Below are 19,257 nucleotides of genomic sequence, written 5' to 3' on the forward strand. Positions count from 1 at the left end.
TATCAAACCAGTACGACAGTTCTGGTCATATGAGTCATTGTGATGCTACTTTCACAAAGAAACTTCTTTTGTTTTAGTTCCTTGTTTTGTTTCTCCTGATAAGAACTTTTCACAATGAGTCAACCCAGACATGCACGTAACCATAGGTGAAGTTAATAGTTTGTTTGTCACAAGTGGTTGACTGTCTCATGACGTTCGTGATAAGTGAAGCACTAAACCATCTGCAGCTTGTCTGATAACCACAAAGTACAAGCAAAGTGAGAGTGCCATGGTGGAACTAAGAATTGCTGTAAACAGGGAAAAGTTTCTAACACTGTATTCTCCCCTGAGTGCATGTTAACAGAAAGTGACTCCAGTTTGCCATTACTAACAAAAATAAATTCTGCTAATTACTGGTGTGGTTTAGGAGGGTTGTTGCATAATGTTTGAATGTGTACGGTGTAAAACTACACAAACATTTAACAGATTTAGAAAACATTTATTTTCACAAAGAAATCAGAGCAAACAAAAGAATATCAAACTTCTGAACGAGTAAAAATTTCATAGGTGTGTTGTGCAAGTTACTTTATCTCACTTCTTTGAGGAACACTCCTTGCACGACTTTCGTCAAACATAATTATATTGGTCACACAGAATGCACCACCTGTTGGATGTGTTAACATACAACACTCAGAGAGGAGCTGCAACAGGTCAGCAAAAAGGAGCGATGTTGCCAGAAAAAACACACCGACACCTTGGGAGTCCTTTGATGTTTAGTCATCTGGTGTTGCTTGGCAAAGGTTTTCAGAGTGTTTTAGTCTTGGCCAGTCTTTGTATTTGTGAGTGTCTGCCTCAGCTTTTGGGCTGTCGCAGCAGGCCACGGATCCTGCGAACCAGGGCCTGGATGAAGGTGTAGCGGGAGCGGACCTGGCTGTACAAACCCTCCACCTCCAGCAGCTTCCTCTGCAGAGCCTCTCCGAAACCTGCACCCATGTCGCTCTTCAGCTGCACTCACACAAACACAAGACAGAGAGATCAGGAATTATGTAGGTGGCAACCCACATATGTTGTCACAGCAGTATTCAAAGTGTACCAGCATTATGCTCATGCCAACGTGTGCAGCTGGTTGCCAGCTCACAGCCATTCTTACCAAGTCGAGGTCTTGCTGGCTGACTCTGGACAGACCGAGGCCACGGCCTCCACTTGCCTGCAACCCGCCAAATGAGTCTGAAGAAAAGGAATATTGACATTAGTGATCGCAACCAAATATACATTTACTTAATTCCAACACTTGCTTAAATGTGCATCTATCTGTGACGTCTTTTCTCACCATCTGTGAGCCGTGATCTATACAAACTGGCTCCAGGCAACAGGGAGTCCTTGGGGTCAGTGGGAGTACAATGCAACAGGTAGTACTCCAGGTGGCGCCACAACACAAACAAACAGGTCTCAATAACATCTGAGGAAGAAGTAGGTCAAGGCATTTCACAGTAATTCATGATGTGGCGTTTATACATGGTGTTAATCGGAATCACTGAACAAAACTCCTAAAGACAAATGTGACAACCTAGTGATGGACAATTAGTGGGCCTATTCTTAATTCTGGTGCGCTGCAGTGGTCAAAAACTAATTTTGTTTAAGTCCTGTGACAACAATCGTGCTTGCAGGTAACAAAGGATACAGGAACACAGGGCCAGCAGCTTGGCTCTGTTGTTGATAAGCTGGACCAGTCGTCTCTTAGCCAGCAAGCTCCTCTGGACTGACGAGATTTTCTCCACCCCTCCTGGGCCTGACACCAGGCCTTGGCACAACTACAGAGATGATGTCTAGTCAGAACTGAAGACAATGCATGCTGGAGCCAATTAGGTTCATTAAATAAAGAAGAGTTACCTCCTTGAGCTCCTCAGGAGGCAGCTGATCCAGGCTCTGCAGCTTGCCCAGGCTCTGTCTGTGACTCTGGTGGAACCGGAAGAAGTCTGCAGCACTGTTCTTCAGCAGGTACAGGACCATACCCAGGCTAGGGGTCCGGGAGTAAGTCATCGATGGCAGAGTGGATGAGAGATCTTTAAAAGGAAAAGTTTAGTCTCATACCTGTAGAAACTTGTTGTAAAAGCTAAAAGAGCCTCAAGAAATTGTGGATTTCAAGCTTTATATATCAGGATCCTTTAGAAAAGTATGGCTATAGTATACAATAACACAAGTCAAATCTCTTTTCCTCTTCTTCGGTATGGGCAGAATATTACTGACCTGTGCGTCCTCCGTCCCGGCCAGCTGGCTCGCTGCCTGATGGGCTGAAGAGGCAGATGCTAAACTGGGCCTGGGCTGAGCTCTGCAGCAGCAGGGTTTGGCAGTACTCCATGATGTTAGCACACACCTGGGCACAGAGGACAACACCTCTCAGGTCACTGACAGTGGACTTCTGATGAATAATAATGACTATGGATACAAGACCTGACACACATTGTTTCAGTGCCATATTATCCCATTTTTAAAATTCCCACTGTCCATTATACTGCTGGAGTATGTGAAGAGGTACACCTCATAACTTCTTACAGGAAAATTACACTCATACTCCCTTATTAGAGAGCTTTTTGTCACACCTGTTGCATTGCCACCTCCATCTCTTCTCGTCTGTCTGCTGAGTCTCCGGGTGCAGCGATCTCGGCCTGCTTTAGCAACCTCTCCCGCTCACTCCCCGCCAGACGACCAAGCAGGGACAGACAAAGGCGCTAAAAAAGGAAAAAAAGAGACATATTGCCAACTGTGCAATTTTCACACTGGGATGGATGTGCATTAGCAGGGAAGACAACAACAAAAAACCCATTGATTAGATAGAAACCTGGAATCTGTTGATGTGACCCTGAAACTCCAGAAGAGCAGCACTGTTGACTTCCCCGCCCATCTCAAGGGCACCTGAGAGACCAAGCAGCAAATGACCAACATCATTTACAGAATCTACATATGAATATGTGGTTTGAATGATGGAAAGGGGGAAATACAATAAAGGGTGAATAAAAAGAGAAGACTGTTATTGATTGTACCTGGCAGAGCCGTTTTACTGATGATGCCAGTAAGCAAAGAGAGCTCCTGCAGAACTCCCATACTGAGCTCCTGACAACGTAACAGGGACTGAATGGTGTCTGCATGAACTATCAGCCACTGGAGAACCTGTAGACACACAGAAAAGGAAAAAATTAGAATGCGAGTGCAATGTTTATAAAGCGAACACTGCAGTGACATTTATATTTTTGCAAAAGAATCATTTGTGTGCTTACCTGTGCTGCACCCTGCTGGTGATTCATGGTAGTGGAAGTCAGGATGACCTGAAAAAGCCTCAAGGTTGGTAACAGAATCTGCCTGTAGCGGTCCATGGGACTGGGGATGAAGCCTGATGGGTCCCTCATCACCCTGTAAACAAACGAGGGAACAGACACACTTAAGTAACACCACAAATAGACCTCTTAAGATTAGAGGTCACTTAGACGAGAGCAAAACAAGATACAATCAGCTAAATAATCCTCAAGGAACAATTTGCTGACTCACTGTATCATCCTATTTTCTCCTTGCAGAGTAGCCATCCCAACATATATTAAATCCTTATCCTAATTTGGTGAAAATCAATCAAGAAGTTAAGTATGAGTGAAATAAATTGACTTCTTCCTGTGACGTTTTTATTCGAAATGACCAGTTCAAAAACAAAATATCAAGAACAACCCAATTTGATAAAAAATTAAAATACAATTGGAAATTACTCTACCATCTCCTTCACTTTCCACATTCATACCTGTGTGCATCGCTGTCAGGGACCATGTCAAACACCTGACACTCTATTAGCTGTGCCACTAGCCCACAGCGCAGCAGCTCCACAGCTCCCTGACCGGTCTTAGCCACACGAGTCAGCAGAGCCTGAAAACACGACAGCAGAGTTTTACTTTCAAAATAATATTACAAACTTGCGTGTAATCATAACATAGTGTGTCTTTCTCCTCACCATCTTGCTCTCATAGATGTAGAGTGGCTTGAGGAGGGGAGGCTGAGGTGTGAGCAGGCTCTGAAGGGCGACATCATCCTGTCTCAGGCTCTCAACCAGTGACCGCAGGTAGCCACTGTTGCAGACGTAAACCAGCCACTGATTCTGACGGTCTATGGACAGAATCCGGTCCAGCACGGCCAGAGCCAGCATCTGATAAACAGGGAAAGGAGACAAGGATGACAAAGGAGTCCTGAGAGTAAAAGAGTCTGGCTAGGTACTCGTAAAAAACATGTCCTAGCTAATTCAACTCAACAGACATTTGTAGTTTCACTAATACTTAATAAGTTTATGTTCCTCCTGTCCTCCAACTACACATGTAAATGGCAGAGTAAGTACACAGACCCTCTGTCTTTGTTTGGCTCTTACCCTGCTAATTTCGTGGCCGTCGCAGGCGTCCCGACAGACCACCTCCATGAGAGCTTTGCCGTAGCTCTCAATGATAGCCAGGTTCTCTCTCTGCAGTTTGGAGAAACCATCTTCGGGGGCAGTGAGACGCTCCCACATTGCTTTCCCTGCTGGATGGATGGCGAGAAAGACAACACAATATCTATACATTGTCTCTTTGAAATAATATCAGATAGGGGACTTAATTACACACTTGTCTCTCTTTGTTGTACCTGTCTGCAGAGTGTCTGGTTCATCAGGCTTCTGGGCGATTTGAAGGTAGTACAGCAGAGAGCCGTACAGGTGGGCACGCAGACGCTGGTATCCACCTCCTTAAAGTGCAAAAGACAATATTTTGAAATCTAAACTGACCATGGGTTATCTCAGCATGTGAGAAATTTGGATTTTTATGGATGAAAGCTCTTTAAAAGTCATCACTTACCAGTACAAAGGATGAAGTCCAGCAGCTTGCGGAGAATCAGGTGGAGGGCAGAGTTAGCGATGGAAGCAAAGCCGGAGGATGCCTCTAATCCTGCCCCCTGCTGCTGCTCAGACAGGACTGATTGGCTGAGGTGGGCTGTCAGAGTGAAGACTGCCCCCGCAACAATGGGCATCAGCTCTCCTGCTGCATCCTCAGATAACACCTGGACAACATAAAGCAACATTGACACCGAGTTGTTATTACAACCTGCAAATCTGAGGCATTTGTTATGTGTCAGCTCTGACAGGAACTAACTAGCAACTCTACATCATTTTACAGTAACAATAAACACTAAATAAATGCCATGACACCCTTGAGGTTATTCCTTACTATGACTATGGGCTGATTCCATGGCTGTCAGGTCAACAACTTCATAAATGACTTCACCCAAAATACCCTCCATGAAACACTGACCTTATCATGCAGGTCTAGCAGCAGGTCTCTGATGATGAGCTGCCTGTCATCAGCAGGTATGAGATCAGCCGGGCAGGCGGTCAGCAGCGTCTCCACCAGACTCCTCCAGGACCGCAGTGCATGTCGCTTTGCACTCAAACTGCGGCGCACACGATTGCGTTCCACCACCTGCTGCAGGATGGAGTTCACCTCCTGGAAGAACACAACCAGGGACAAAAATGAATGTGGGCACAACATTTCTAGCCCCAGGTTTACACAAAACATTACACAAAAATGAAGACTCAGTTTGAGTTCCCTCACCTCCATTAACAGAGGCCTCTGTCCAATGGCTGCCATTCCTTGCAATGCATTCACCTCAGCAACCAGCACTCTATGTAGCAACTGTGAGGAAAATTAAAAACAAAATCAGTGGAAGATCAAACATAAAAAACAACACACCAGAGAGATAATGTGTTCAACCTTTAGACCCACCTTCACATTGCACACTGTGTGTCCTTGCTCATTGACGTGCTCACAGTTGGAGATCACCTGTTCTATTTGAGTGCGCTCGAAGAAGTCAAGCTGCAGCAGCTCGGGCATGTCCTGGCTGAAGTCGATGGTGTCCAGCACACTCAGCAGCTTCCTGCGCACTGATTGCATGGAATGAGGACAAGATGAGAGTAAAAGTCAGAATCAGTATGCTATAATATAACAGCCTGTATGTCGTTTGTATTTATTTTATTATATATTTGATCTAAATATCTACAGAGGTGGCACAAACCTTTAGATACAGTGTCAAAATGTAGGAAACCGCTGACTGATCTTGTTTCCTCTTCCATGCCTGATTCTCCATCAGCTAAAAAGAGAATAAATATCAGGTACTTAGGTTCATGCATTAATGAGCTTTGTTGTGTGGTCATGGTGTTTGGGAGTTCGAGTTTAAAACAACGACCATTAACAATAAAAGGCCAGATTTCACTCAGTTGTTTTCACCAAGTGCTCATCATGGAGAATTAAATAGTTTTAGACAAGATATACCTGTATGTTGAGTGTGTGGCTGGTCATCCAACAGAAGGCTGACGAGGCGCTGTGTATGTGAACGCTGGCGGTTCAGTGAGGTCACTCTCAGCTCAATTGCAGCTGTTTTCATGAGCCAAGACATCTGGGAGAGGGCAGCGATCTGATTACCTGACGAGAGCAGAAAGAAGAATCGGGACAATGATAAGAGAAGAGTGTACTTTGTTGTATTTTCATCAACACAGTCAACAACAGTTTATCACTCACACACCTTTGTAATATTAAAATCATAATTTCGATTTTGCAGAAATTCAAAACAACCCCCAATTTCTGTTCTGTTCTGCATTTCCTGCTTTTCATTCATCACATCTGATACTCACTAGACAGGATGAAGGGTAGGTGCTGCAGGTGAGAGAACAGAAAGTCCTGGCTGGTCCTTAGATAACGCATGGTGGGTCCAGATGTTTCTGGGCAGGCACACAGCTGGTAGATCACCTGACAGAGGAAGACAAAAAAAAAATAAATCACATTACTCAGACAATCAAGGGTGCTATATCGACATCAAGCGCCTAGTCCCTGGGTTTTTTAAGTAGAGGATGAAGAGTACCTGGTAGCAGAGCTCAGCCAGGTGTGGGGCCTGCTGTGTGAGTACAGGTCCTGATCTCTTCTCAGTGCCTCTCTGCAGCAGACTCAGGATGGCGTGCAGGCAGCTCCGCGGACATCCCAACACACCTGTAACAAACAAATACACCTTCAGCTTAAAGATAACACTCAGGTCACCTGACTCCAATAAATACTGCTGAAATCACAACAGCCAGCAAAATTAACATGCCAGCAGCTAAAGCTGTGGTCTGACCTGGGTCCTGGAGGTTGGTGGAGGACACAGGCTTCTTCACTTCATATCCCAGAAGGTACAGGGCCAGATTTGGTGTCTTCAGCTCCAAGGATGTGATGAGCAGGTTCAGGATGTGGATCTGGGTTTCGTGTCGGATTCTTCCAACCGTCTTCTGTGGTTCAGAGTCTGGAAGTTTGGGGATAGTGAAGTGAGTGTGTCTGAGTGTGACAGCAGGATTTAAATCGAACACAGAAGATGGTACAGTTTTTCCACAACAAGTCTCTCTTACCATCTCCTTTCTCTGTTCCCTCTTCTGCCTCTTCATTGTCCAGACACTCTACAAAGCCTGCCATTAGCTTGTCACTCACAGTCTGAAGGACAGAGGCAAAAAGTGGCAACTTCAAACACAACAAAACTTTTCATAAACATTGAAGTGCCTATAAGTAGAATGCATGCAGGATTTATTTCTATTCTATTTTAAAAAAATGTAAATAATATTAAACAACCAATATTTTTGTTATCTTGCTGACTTTTATTCTTTGCTTACGGATTATAATTTTGTGAAATATCCAGAAGCTTTGAGGGGAAACAGTACTTTTTAATTCAATAAAACTTGAGACTTTATGTACCTGGTCGTGTGTGAAATCTCCCACAAGCCGATTCTGAATGTTGGGGTAGTTGGCGATACGACGCAGGATCTTGGCACTCTGGAATGCAGCCTCTGGGTTGGAGCTGCTGTGGTACAGATACCTGTACAGGAAAAACATAGGTCACCATTAAGTTCTTCCACTCCGAACAAATTAGTCTTTGAAAGGGTAGTTTTACTTAAATACAACCTACAATGACTTCTGATGAGGTTTTATAACATATAATCCTTGCTAACTAGAAAAGCATTAAATGATGCAGGACAAACAGACAAGTTAAACAAAAATAGACTCAACAAACAGTTTATATCAGAGCCTGGACGCCCCTACCTGGCAATATTGACAATGTGATCAGCCTTCCTCGTTTGAGGACTGACCCCCTGGAGGAGCTGTTCTAAGGGGGACACCAGCAGGGATGCCTGGCTCTCCCTGAGGAGGTCCATGAATACCACTTCCTTCTGCAGTGCCAAGTCTAGAAGGCGCAGGCAGTGCAGCACGGCCGACTCCAAGTGCTTCTTACCTGTAGGGGAGGAGTAACAGAGCATGACGTCAGAACACACAGACATAAACACAAGCAATCTCTCATTCTCGGAGCGTAGAGCAGCATATGATCTCTCACCAGGGAAGGGTGCATAGGTGTCCAGCTGCCGTACGCCCTCCTCCAGCAGGCTGAGGCAGAGCACCAGCATGGGCGAGTCGTTGAGCAGGTGGAACATGATGCTGTGTCCAGGGGGCTTGTGGGCCGGGACCTGCTCTCCCTGTAGCTCCACCATCTCTTGCACAAAGTCTGACGGCTGGGGCTCATAGTCCCGCAGCAGCTTGTGGAACACCTCCAGGACAGCATCAGCAACCTCCCACTGAGATGGCAAAGGAAAGAAAAAAGGAAAAACAAATAAAACCGAGTTATGTGTAGTTCAAAGACCATATATACATACATGCATGCAGGTAACTACATGTCTTCTCTTTTCAAAGACATGGTAAGAGCACTATACAGCAGTTTACCTTCTCCGCTGGACGGCGATATGCTCTGGTGGGGAAGGGCAGGAACACAGAATCACGCAAGAAGTCCAGGTAGGGCTGAAAGCCTGGCACGCGCAGTCCGGCGCCCAAATTAATGGGCAGGCTGTTCTCAACCAATGTGCTGATCAGATGGCAGAAGCCTCGTGTCAGGGGGTACTCCTCACAGCTTGACTCAATCTCATTCAGTTCCACCTGAGAGCCAAAACAAACTAATCAGAAAGTTTGCCGCCAAAATAGGCGTCTCATTACAGGTTATATAACTTCTGAACGGGACGTTTTTTAGACTAATGCAAGTCAATTTTTTCGTCTTTAGCTTTGTACTGACCACAGAAACATCACATACACATATAAAGATAAGACCACAACACATCAAGGTTTTCACTCTATTTTGTTTGGTCATCAGTCAAATGTATCTTAATGCAAACAAATCAAAAACATCCTTGCAACCCCAAGTGATCTAATTGCTCTCTGCACCAACTAATTAACTTTTTTGAATTTGAGTGCGACACAAACATTAAAAAATGTCCCTCAGATTGGGTTGAGCAGTGGGTATACAGCATTATATTCACTAACCACAAAACACTCACCTCAATTCCAGCTGCCTGCCTCTGTCCTGGGGCTCGCACTGTCTGAAGGATCTGTTGTAAAACAACATGAAGTTACAAAACTTTGCATCTACTGCAAAGATATTTTAAACGCAGCAATCTGCCAAACTCAAAACAATGTCATAACCCTACAAGAATTAAGTGCTTTAGATAAAAAGAAGAGATTACAGCCACGGTACAATTTAATGTTTGCATATTTGTTGTCTGATATTATTGACACTTCACAGATGCAAACCTGAGCTTTATATTGATATCAAAAGAAAAGCTTTCAGTAATTATTTCCATACTCCATATGACAAAAGGCAGAAAATCAATTATGAAGGCTAACCTGTGTGTACTCCAGTGACTGCCAGAGTGAAGCAGCAATCTCTGGTGACTTCCCAAAGGCTGCCAGGCATTGCAAGACATCAGCCTTCAGGACAGGAGGAACACTGCACTGAAGCAACCCCAACATCACTACAACTGGGGTCCACTGGGGATGCTCACACAACGCAAGTCGTGCATTTTCACTCTGAAGAAAAATATCACACACACACACACACACACTACCGTTATATAAGAACTATCTAAACAACCTGTATATCACAGGGTTTTCAAAGATTAGATAAGGGATTTACACTCTTGATCTTATCCTGAATATTGTACCATACCCATGTGATGATGGTGGTGAGCAACTGAAAAAATGAGGTGAGTCCTTCCATCTCTCTTTGGGTGATACCCCTTAGTGGCGGGTGGCGGTACTGTGCTGCGTCTGGATTTGGAAAGTCTCGTCGCAGGTTCTCATGGTAGAGCATTAGGGAGTGAAAAAAATGTTCCCAAGACACTGGGCTGCCTGAAACCCCCTGGATATTATCACCTGCACATATAAACATGAAGTTAGTTGATATTCATTTGAAAATGTATAAAATCAATGCAATCAGCTTTTGGAGTCTGATTTTTAATATTGCTTCTCCCAAACATAGAATAAAATAAAGAATTTGAACATGTACTGAACAGCCAGGAGCCAAGAGTCAATACTCTAATGGCAAATATTCCTGATCCAGATTACGAGTCAGTTCACATAGGGCAAACTGCACATCAAATGGTATCAGTTTCACAAATCAATCTGAAAATATCTACAATTTGCTCTTACTGTGTGTGGCTCCATTGGTTTTAAGCAGGCTGAAGCAGTAGTGGGCACACTGAGGACCATTAGCCAGGCCTTTTAGCATACGGAGATAGGAGATATAGAGGGTGGAGGGAAGAAGGTCTCCCATCTGACGCACAAACTTGGACAGAACCACCTGCATCAAAGCATACGGAGTGAAAAAAAACAACTTTTAACAGAAAGAATGGCACCTAAAAATTTTATTTTAGGGACTTTTCATACCTTTAAGTACAATTCTTGCCATGAAGAGAGTCCAGAAAATACAGCTCTTACCTGTTTATGTGGAGGTCTTTGCAGTGCCATTCCCAGGTAGGATCCCTGCAGGGAGGTGTGTTGGAGAGACTCAGTTGGACACCAGAACTCCAGACCCAACTCCAGCCCAAACGAGTCCTTACTGTAAAACTCTCCTATCTGGAAAGACAAAGCAGTAACCAACACTATGAACAAATATTATCAGTTAAACCCTAGTAAAACCCATTAATATATAATATTGATGATTAGCTGATATGTGTGTACTGTACCGCTGCAACTATAATCGATTAATTGATTGAAAGAAATTTTTAAACAACTTTTTAAATAATCACCTAATCATTTAAATTATTTTTAAAGCGAAATGTCAAACTTTTAAAGTCAGAGCCTTTAAACGTAAGGATTAGCTGCTTGTTTTGTCACTTATGATATTAAATGGAGGGTGTTTGGGTTTTGGACTGTTGGACAAAAGAAGCAATTTGAATAAATCGCCTCTGGCTCTGGGAAATTGTGGTGAGCATTTTTTTTGCAATTTTATCATTGCTTATGATAAAATTCTTAATCATTTATTAAGCGATTATTCGTGAAAATAATCTACAGATTAATCAATAACAAATGAAATGCTAGCTGCAGCACTAATGTAATGAATGTGTGCAAGAGTTTGTGGAAAACACTGACGAGGATCATGAGGTGGTCTAAGTCCTTGCGTAACGATGATGGAAGCTCACTGTCCATCTGTAGGGACATGTGCACCAGACGGGCATCCTCATCAGCGCGGTTACGAAGCTGTTTCACCTACAAAGACAATAAAGTGTTCATTAAATAATCTAATCAGTCAGTAGAATGATAAAACAATGTGATAACGAATCATTGGATTTTGACAAGCTGGTGCATGATATATAGACGAATCAAACTCTTACTAGAGTATAAAAATTGGTTGTGGACAACTGTGGCCCATCTCACCTTCATTGGCATAAGTGCTAGGAAGTCTGTAATGAGTGAATGGAGGCGGCGAATGTAAAACTCTTCCTGGCCAAAACTCTCACATCCCAGCACGCCCTCCTTCATAAACAGGAAGACGTCTCCCAGTAGAGCCTGGTCGGCCAGAGCCTCGTCTGCCTCCGTGAACTCAACCAGGGCTGCACAGAATACACGGAGAAACACACAACATTTAAATGGCTGCTATCTTTGAGAAATCATATTCTTTTAAAAAGGTTTTCTTCATACAGCTTGAAGGCATTTAATGCCTGTCAAAAGAATAGGGATCTTACCGCATCCCTGTGGTAGCTGAGAGAGGACCCTCAGAGACAGAGCCCACGCCAGTCGACACAAAGCCTGCAGGCCTGGAAGCTTCCACGGCTGGCCATCCATCAGGCGACTGTGCACTGCAGACACATACTGCCTCTCAGTGAGCAATGGCAATGCCTGGAGTAGATCTAGAGGAACACAACACACAGAGACAGTCCTTCATTAGCTGTAAAATCAAAATGCTGACACTAACAGCAATCGGATGTGTAACTCTAATCAATCGAGGTTAAAATTATAGACATTTATTATTAATATTATTATTATTTAAATGTGTTCTCACCTTCTCTATCTTCTGTTCCTTGTTCTATGAAGCTGACATCCAAGCAGTACAGCAGTGCCATGACCAGAGCCATGTTCATGCTGTCCAATGAGCCATCAGCTTGAGCTGTCACTGTCTCCAGGTGGCCAATAAGAGCCAGGGTGTCATCTTTACTCAGAGGTGATTGGCAGGTCCATAAAAAGAGGCTGTCTGCCAGGGCCTGTCTGGATTCTTTGATGAGGTCAGAAACCTGGGGGACAAGAGTGGGACTTAAGAGTTGTCCATATTCATCTCTGTATATTCTAACACTCCACGTTTCTACTTCAGTTATAACCATTGTCTTTGCATGAGTCAAGTATGATGGAAAATACATGCATGTTGAGAAGATGATTATCTCGGTTTCAAATTAACAGATATTTTGCTGTCACCTCTTTTCTGTGCTTCTCGTTGCCCAGGCCACGCTCCTTTTGCAGCCTTTCAAACTCACGCGTCACATTTATCTCTGACACCAAGGTTAGGATGCGTTTGGTCAGACCCTGGTTCATCAATTCATCCGTAAAACGTGTTGTCAAAGCCACCAGTTCCCCACTGAGTGAGAAAACAAACAGCAGTACAGATAAATAACAAGATCACATAAGTATTAAGGAAACATGCTCATCATGTAGACTTTTAAAAGCACCTTTCGTTGTTTGAATATACTACTTATAGACAGCATTATTACCTCAGGTCCAGTGTGAATGTCTTGCCCTGGCGTGACTGGATGAGTGTGCGCAGGGAGTTGGCCACACAAAGCTTTCCATCCCAGTAGAGCAGCACAGCTACTAGACCTCGTGTCAGACCTGGAAAATGGGGCTGCTGCTGCTCACCTAGAGACAAATAGACACATTCAGAGAATCAATCACATCATGTAAGGCCTTGTCTCCAAATCACTGATTTGATGAGGACAATCCTAAAACGAAATAGCCATTATAAAATAATGTGACCTCTGTATGATTAACACAGAAAACAACTTAATAAACACTCACCAAATTTACTAAATCACATTCTTGATAAATTGCTTGCAAGTCATTACTTTTTCTCATGTCCACGTACCTGCCAAGAGGAGCTCCAAAGCTGCCAACTCTCCAATATCAAACAGGTCACTGAGGATGAAGGCCTCTTTGAGAAGCTGCTCTGGAAGGAGCCTTGACCCCTGCTGACCTTGGATGGCGATGCCCTCTGTGCTGGCTTTACGCACCTTCTCTCTCTGCTCTGCACTCTTTGGCTGAAAATGAGTAAAGAGAAGACCTGGTGTTATTTACATTACAGTCTCAGAAGACATACTGCATATCAAAAATGTGTCTGTCAGCACCGATGGAGTGGAAGGCTACTCAGGATGAATATTATTGTAACATCCAAATATGAAACTACAGAAGGACAAAGGATGTGTATTTGCACAACATCTCACCGGGTTCCTAAAGAGTGAGAGAAAATGTGATTTGTGTTTCTTCAGCTGCAGGTCAAGGAGGTGGACGCTCTCTGGCTGTCTCCTCAACACCGCCCCGTCCACCGTCTCCCATAACTCCTTCAGCGGCCCCCACAGACTGGCTCCTGGGTGGGAAAATGAGTTTTTAAATGTCTTGCCTCATCACACATACACAGAACTGATTTCTACCAATACCATTGTTATCTTGTCCTTATAGTCATACAGGTTCTGCTGAATCCTACTCTCATAATCAGACTCAACTGTGATGAAAATCAAATTGTCTTCTTGCAATATACAGTAAGTGAATAATCTTTAATGCAGTAAATAATCCTGTATACTGTGAGGTAATTGACTGACCGGACTGATGTTTGGAAGTGACATTTTCATTATTTTGACATTGTGAGCCTCTATCTGACTTAGACAAAGTGTTATAACCAATACGAATAAGATGCTGATGTATATACACCATACAGTTCACTGATGAAAGATGGTCATGTGATGTGTAAATGACAGTACCAGTGAACAAATCTTATAAGGATACTTATATTTCTCTTGAATCTAGCAGTTTTCCCTTTTACGTTTGTTATTGTAGATTTAGCTTCATTAAGCCATAACACTGTGGTTATTGATTATTGTATCACAGACCCCGAGGATGTCACTGAACATCAATCAGATCTGTACACAGACACCTGACTGTCACCAGTTTAAATCTGGTCTGAACTGCTCCATGTGTGTCTGTGAGATGATCTAAGGCGCGGTGCACCAGTGTGCACTGTGCCAAGTTATGATGCCAAACATTTCCTTGCTTGTTCAGGTCAGTTAGTTTCAGTTTTGTTGTTTCCAAATAAGTACTGCTGACCCATTTGACAGATGAGGGAGGTTATGTTGACCATATGGCATCGGTTCTAACATGGTAATTGTTTAACGTTAGCTCTAAACGAGCTTGCCCTCTGGTTAATCGTTTAACTAACGTTAGCTAACTTAAGGTTTACTTGTAGGCTAGGCTAAATTAGCCTGAACTTGAATGGCCCGTCACCATGCGGTCATAACATATGACTTGCGGCACAACTGGCACTGAAAAGCGAACAAGTACATTCTCATATATGAAATGACAATCAATAGCAACTGTTAGATGTAAACGCATTAAAGTTACACTCGTTGAAAGACATATAATTCATACCCGAATTTACCGCCATCTGCGCCGCCATGATACGCTCGGAAAATTGGACAGAAGCTTCTGGGATTGTGCCGGTGTGAAATTCAAAATTATAAATTCTCTAAACACGCTTTGCTAGCGCTCGTTCAACAAAAAAATACACCAGTTCTAATTTAATGTGTATATGTGTTAATTAAACGGATAGAATATTTTGAACATTGCTGTAAATCTATGTAATCTCTTCAGGCGGGGTCCTCGGATCGTTGGAGTCGTCTAGCTGGACGGGACTTGTAGTTTACCAGTGCAGATTAACTCAAGAAGTGATTTAATTGTATTTCATGTGGATTTGAGTTCTATTTTACAAATTCCATTCTTTTTCATATATTATTCTAATAAAACTTTAATAAAGAAATGCTTGCTGCGCTGACACGCGTTCATGAACCTCATGTGGCAACAACATTGGTTCCGCCCTGTGTTGGTCCGAACTGTTTTGAGGTTACACCAAGATGTCCATGCTAGTCTGACAGTTGTATATCCGTGACCGCTGGGATAGAAATGTGTCATTCGTGATTTTCAAGCTTCGGTGCCTCCGTAAATGTAGCACCACATTAAAATAAAGGGTTCGGGGACATTTTATTTAAAGCCATGGCTCGGGTTGTGAAAGTGTTTCGGACGCTGCGGAATCACTGGAAAAAGTCCACAGTCGCCGTGTGCGTCCTGTCTTACGGGGGTTACTGGCTGTATGGTAAACACTGGTGAGTATCTCAGCTTATGGCATTTCCACTGATCAGAGCACAGGCCTGTTCGTGTGTCTTACAATTTTTGTCTTTTGTCTTATCAGTGATAGTGTTCTGCGGACAGAGGCTTGTCTAGTGGCCAGGGTGAGGCATTACTTGTTCTTTCAAACTAATTGTCAGCCAACGACATGATACAAACCAATCGTCTTCAAGTGCCCATTATTAATCCTAATCATCATCTTCATGTCTGATAGGAATTTGGGCGTCAACAGATAGCACCAGGGGAGCAGCTGAGGAAAGCAACAGTGATCTTGAACCCTGCAGCATGTGGGGGGTAAGAAAACAGAAATGTCAAACTTCTAACTTCAAGTTTGGTGTTGAACAAGTTTTTCTCAGAATATTTTCAGCTCCCTGTCCCAATCTTCCCCCAGGAAAGCCAACAACCTGTTTGAAAAGAATGCTGCTCCCATTTTACACCTGGCTGGTGTGGAGATAACAATAGTAAAGGTATGCCTATCTTTTCCCTTTCAATCCATCTGTGGTTTTAGTGTCTCTATTCAGGATTCTACTATGTGACACCATGATTGTTATTTATTGCCTGCTCCTCTACAGACAGATTATGAAGGCCAGGCAAAAAAACTGATGGAGTTAATGGAAAAGACAGACATGCTGATCGTAGCCGGAGGGGATGGCACCTTGCAGGAAGTCGTCACAGGCTTACTGCGAAGGCCAGATCAAGTAGGTGGCACGCAGTCGTCATGCTTTGGTTTAATGGTCACAGATCTAAACGTTTCTTTTAATAATGTCACTGATGGATGATTTATGGCTACAGGAAACACTCAGTAACACACCGATTGGATTCATTCCACTGGGCTCTCACAATTCCCTGAGTCCAAGTCTTCACCTCCTCAGTGACAACAAGGTCAAGTAAGTATCTCATCAGTATCATATCTAAAGATCCAGATGTGTAGTGGATGTGTCTCATTGAGTAAATATTTGCATTTTTCAGAGACATTACATCAGCAACACTGTCCATTCTGCAGGGAGAAACTGTTCCTCTGGATGTGCTACAAATCAAAGTGAGAAAACGTAGAAAATAACAAAAGATTCTTGTTTATGTCTGATCTTTTTTTAATGGTAAAATTAACAGATAAGAATAAGTATGTTTTAAGTAATTTCATTCTTTCTTCATAATCAAGTAAAATGAAAGATTGTTTTATTTTTACAATGTGTGTGTTACTAGGGCGAGCAAGAGCAGCCAGTCTTCGCTCTGATGGGACTACGTTGGGGTGCATTCAGAGATGTGGCCGCAACAATAAGCAAGTAAGATTCCACAATTGGTCAATCGGACTATAATTCTGTGTAAACCGTGACATAATTCCCCATACATAAGATTAATCAACCATATTTCCTCATAGATATTGGTACCTTGGACCACTGAAGACAAAAGCAGCACATTGGTTTAGCACTCTTCGGGTGAGGCTTTATTAAAACATGCGGTTATCTCATTGATACAGTAGATGTTATGAGGTGAGATGTTGCATCTTACACTGTTGTAAAATCTTTCAGGAGTGGCCCCTTGTCCGAGAAGTCTCCGTGTCCTACTTGGCTCCCAGTCTTCGGCCCCCTGACCTGCCCCCTCAGAAGCCCCTCAGACCCAGCCTGCTCTCCCGCATCGCCCGCAGATGGAGAAACTACTGGAACCCTCCTGTTGAAGGTAGTGTGTGTTACTGTGTCGATACTTGGACCACAGCATGGCAGTAAACTAAAGTTTTGAGAGTAAGAATGTTGGTGTGTGCGTGTTTGCTCAGAACCTCCAAAAGTGGATGAGCCAGAGGTGTGGAGGGAGCAGAAGCTGTCTACGTTGGAGCTTTTTATTCAGACACACAACAAAAACCCAGTGGAAATGGTCAGTGCAAAAAGAATTGTGCTTATAAAACCCTGTACCTGCTCTTATTGAGTGCTGACATGATCTTACATTTTGTAATTATTTCCTGTTTATTTGGACTTGCAGCGCATAAATGACTCCCTGATGATCTGTGCAGAACCAGACGACTTCACAGTGGGCGAGTTCATCACTGTCGGGTTAGTAGATTCTGCTTTTATAAGTAACAATAGAGGCCCAAACACATTATATGAAAGTTCATGTTTATGTTAATTCAATAAAAAATGCAAATGTTCTTCATTTTAGAAATAAAAAAGAAGAGGACTCAACTGTATTCACTAAAACCTCCACAAAACTGGAGGCCAGTGCTTGCCGGCTGCAGCTGCCAGAGGTCAGAAACCCTTTTACGTGACCTTATTGCAGTTTGTCACATTACTATTTTAGGATTGTCAGCTCTCTTTTTAAAGCTCAGTATATTAGTTTTTGTCTTGACATCGAATTGTATGTCCTGACCCCACAGGGTGCCACTGGCTTCTACAACATCGACAACGAGGAGTATGAGGCGATGCCTGTGGAGATAAGGCTGTTGCCACGGAAACTACGCTTCTTCATCAATGCGGAGCGCAGGGAGCAGCTCCTCTTGCAGATGCAGTGATGGAAAAAAAAGATTAACCAGAAAGAAGACAGGAACAGTGAGACACGAACTGAAGTCAAGAAAAACACAAAAGCAAAGATCAAGATGCCATGAAACTCTGAAAACAGATGTTTGGATTAGGAGCCATTTGAAATGATCCTAAAGAATGAGTAATCTGTCTTGTTACATGTAAACATTACTTTAAATCATATGAGGAGGATTTTATTACATGTCATTGTATGTGAAAGGACCAAGGCTTTATTTCTTTAAGCCAGTAACCCATGTACAGGTTGTCTTACACATGGACTTTATGTTTACTAAATGGTTTTCTTTTTCCATCACAATTGAACTTGGTAAATAAAATAATGTCTGTCAAATTCAAGTGTGTTTAATCAGTGTGATATTTAGTATGGAAGAATTCAGCAGATGCCTGGTTTAGATAAGGGGCACAGGCATTTGTTTGAGGACTGAGAGTGAGTAGCTAATGAACCAAGAAGATTATGGATAGGTTTGAGGTATATAGATTAAAGTATGAAAGAACACAGGTATGATCTGCAGCATTTTGAATGTGTTGCAAATGATCCAAGATCTTGGACCAGGAGTTTGGCATCTCCCCGATGAGGCTGGGTCTGATCTGACAGATGATGTAGACAGAAAATCTGCAGGATTAAACAAGTGGCTGCTATGCAGGCCTCTTATCATATTTGGTTGTTCAGGAAAACAAAAAAGGAGGCTCTCGCTTTAATTTTGGTTGTGTTACTGGGCTGGTAAAATCTTTTTTGCAGAATGCTAGTGGATGACAGTACATTTACTTGATTACAATTTTGAGGTGGTTTTAGTTTACAATTATAATATAAGCCCTTTGGGCTTCTTTTCCTCTCCTGCACAATTATTTGCCTTTGTATTATTAAATATAATTCTTGTTTTTTTTATCATTGTGCATATGAATAAAATAAATAAAAATAAAAATACTTATAGCAACAACTTCAGTTACTAGTTACTTTGCATATTAAGAATTTGCATACA

At 42.8% G+C, this 19,257-nt stretch overlaps 2 protein-coding genes across 2 annotated transcripts; one reads left to right on the top strand and one right to left on the bottom strand.

Moving 5' to 3' along the window:
- Positions 1–457: 457 nt before the first annotated feature.
- nup205 (nucleoporin 205) lies at positions 458–15,194 on the bottom strand. Its single transcript, XM_073472422.1, has 42 exons — positions 15,000–15,194; positions 13,802–13,944; positions 13,447–13,618; positions 13,076–13,220; positions 12,783–12,942; positions 12,376–12,604; positions 12,059–12,223; positions 11,751–11,926; positions 11,466–11,582; positions 10,812–10,949; positions 10,524–10,674; positions 10,042–10,247; positions 9,720–9,902; positions 9,374–9,424; positions 8,769–8,978; positions 8,386–8,623; positions 8,097–8,286; positions 7,752–7,872; positions 7,412–7,493; positions 7,144–7,308; positions 6,895–7,019; positions 6,668–6,782; positions 6,309–6,458; positions 6,052–6,126; positions 5,763–5,920; positions 5,592–5,672; positions 5,292–5,483; positions 4,839–5,040; positions 4,630–4,728; positions 4,379–4,527; positions 3,971–4,162; positions 3,764–3,885; positions 3,255–3,387; positions 3,021–3,147; positions 2,819–2,892; positions 2,580–2,708; positions 2,227–2,353; positions 1,870–2,042; positions 1,661–1,790; positions 1,310–1,438; positions 1,130–1,206; positions 458–984 (listed from the first exon to the last, which is right to left on the bottom strand). The coding sequence occupies exons 1-42, from the start codon at positions 15,025–15,027 to the stop codon at positions 832–834; spliced, it is 5,982 nt and encodes a 1,993-aa protein (XP_073328523.1). The 5' UTR covers positions 15,028–15,194; the 3' UTR covers positions 458–831.
- Positions 15,195–15,473: 279 nt separating this feature from the next.
- On the top strand, positions 15,474–18,613 carry agk (acylglycerol kinase). Its single transcript, XM_073471911.1, has 14 exons — positions 15,474–15,730; positions 15,817–15,856; positions 15,967–16,046; positions 16,144–16,219; positions 16,325–16,450; positions 16,545–16,639; positions 16,722–16,791; positions 16,956–17,035; positions 17,131–17,188; positions 17,282–17,429; positions 17,524–17,621; positions 17,727–17,797; positions 17,904–17,988; positions 18,118–18,613. The coding sequence occupies exons 1-14, from the start codon at positions 15,621–15,623 to the stop codon at positions 18,250–18,252; spliced, it is 1,272 nt and encodes a 423-aa protein (XP_073328012.1). The 5' UTR covers positions 15,474–15,620; the 3' UTR covers positions 18,253–18,613.
- The last annotated feature ends 644 nt before the right edge of the window (positions 18,614–19,257 follow it).

The sequence above is a fragment of the Pagrus major genome, chromosome 8, assembly GCF_040436345.1.
Source record: "Pagrus major chromosome 8, Pma_NU_1.0".
NCBI classification, from domain to species: domain Eukaryota; kingdom Metazoa; phylum Chordata; class Actinopteri; order Spariformes; family Sparidae; genus Pagrus; species Pagrus major.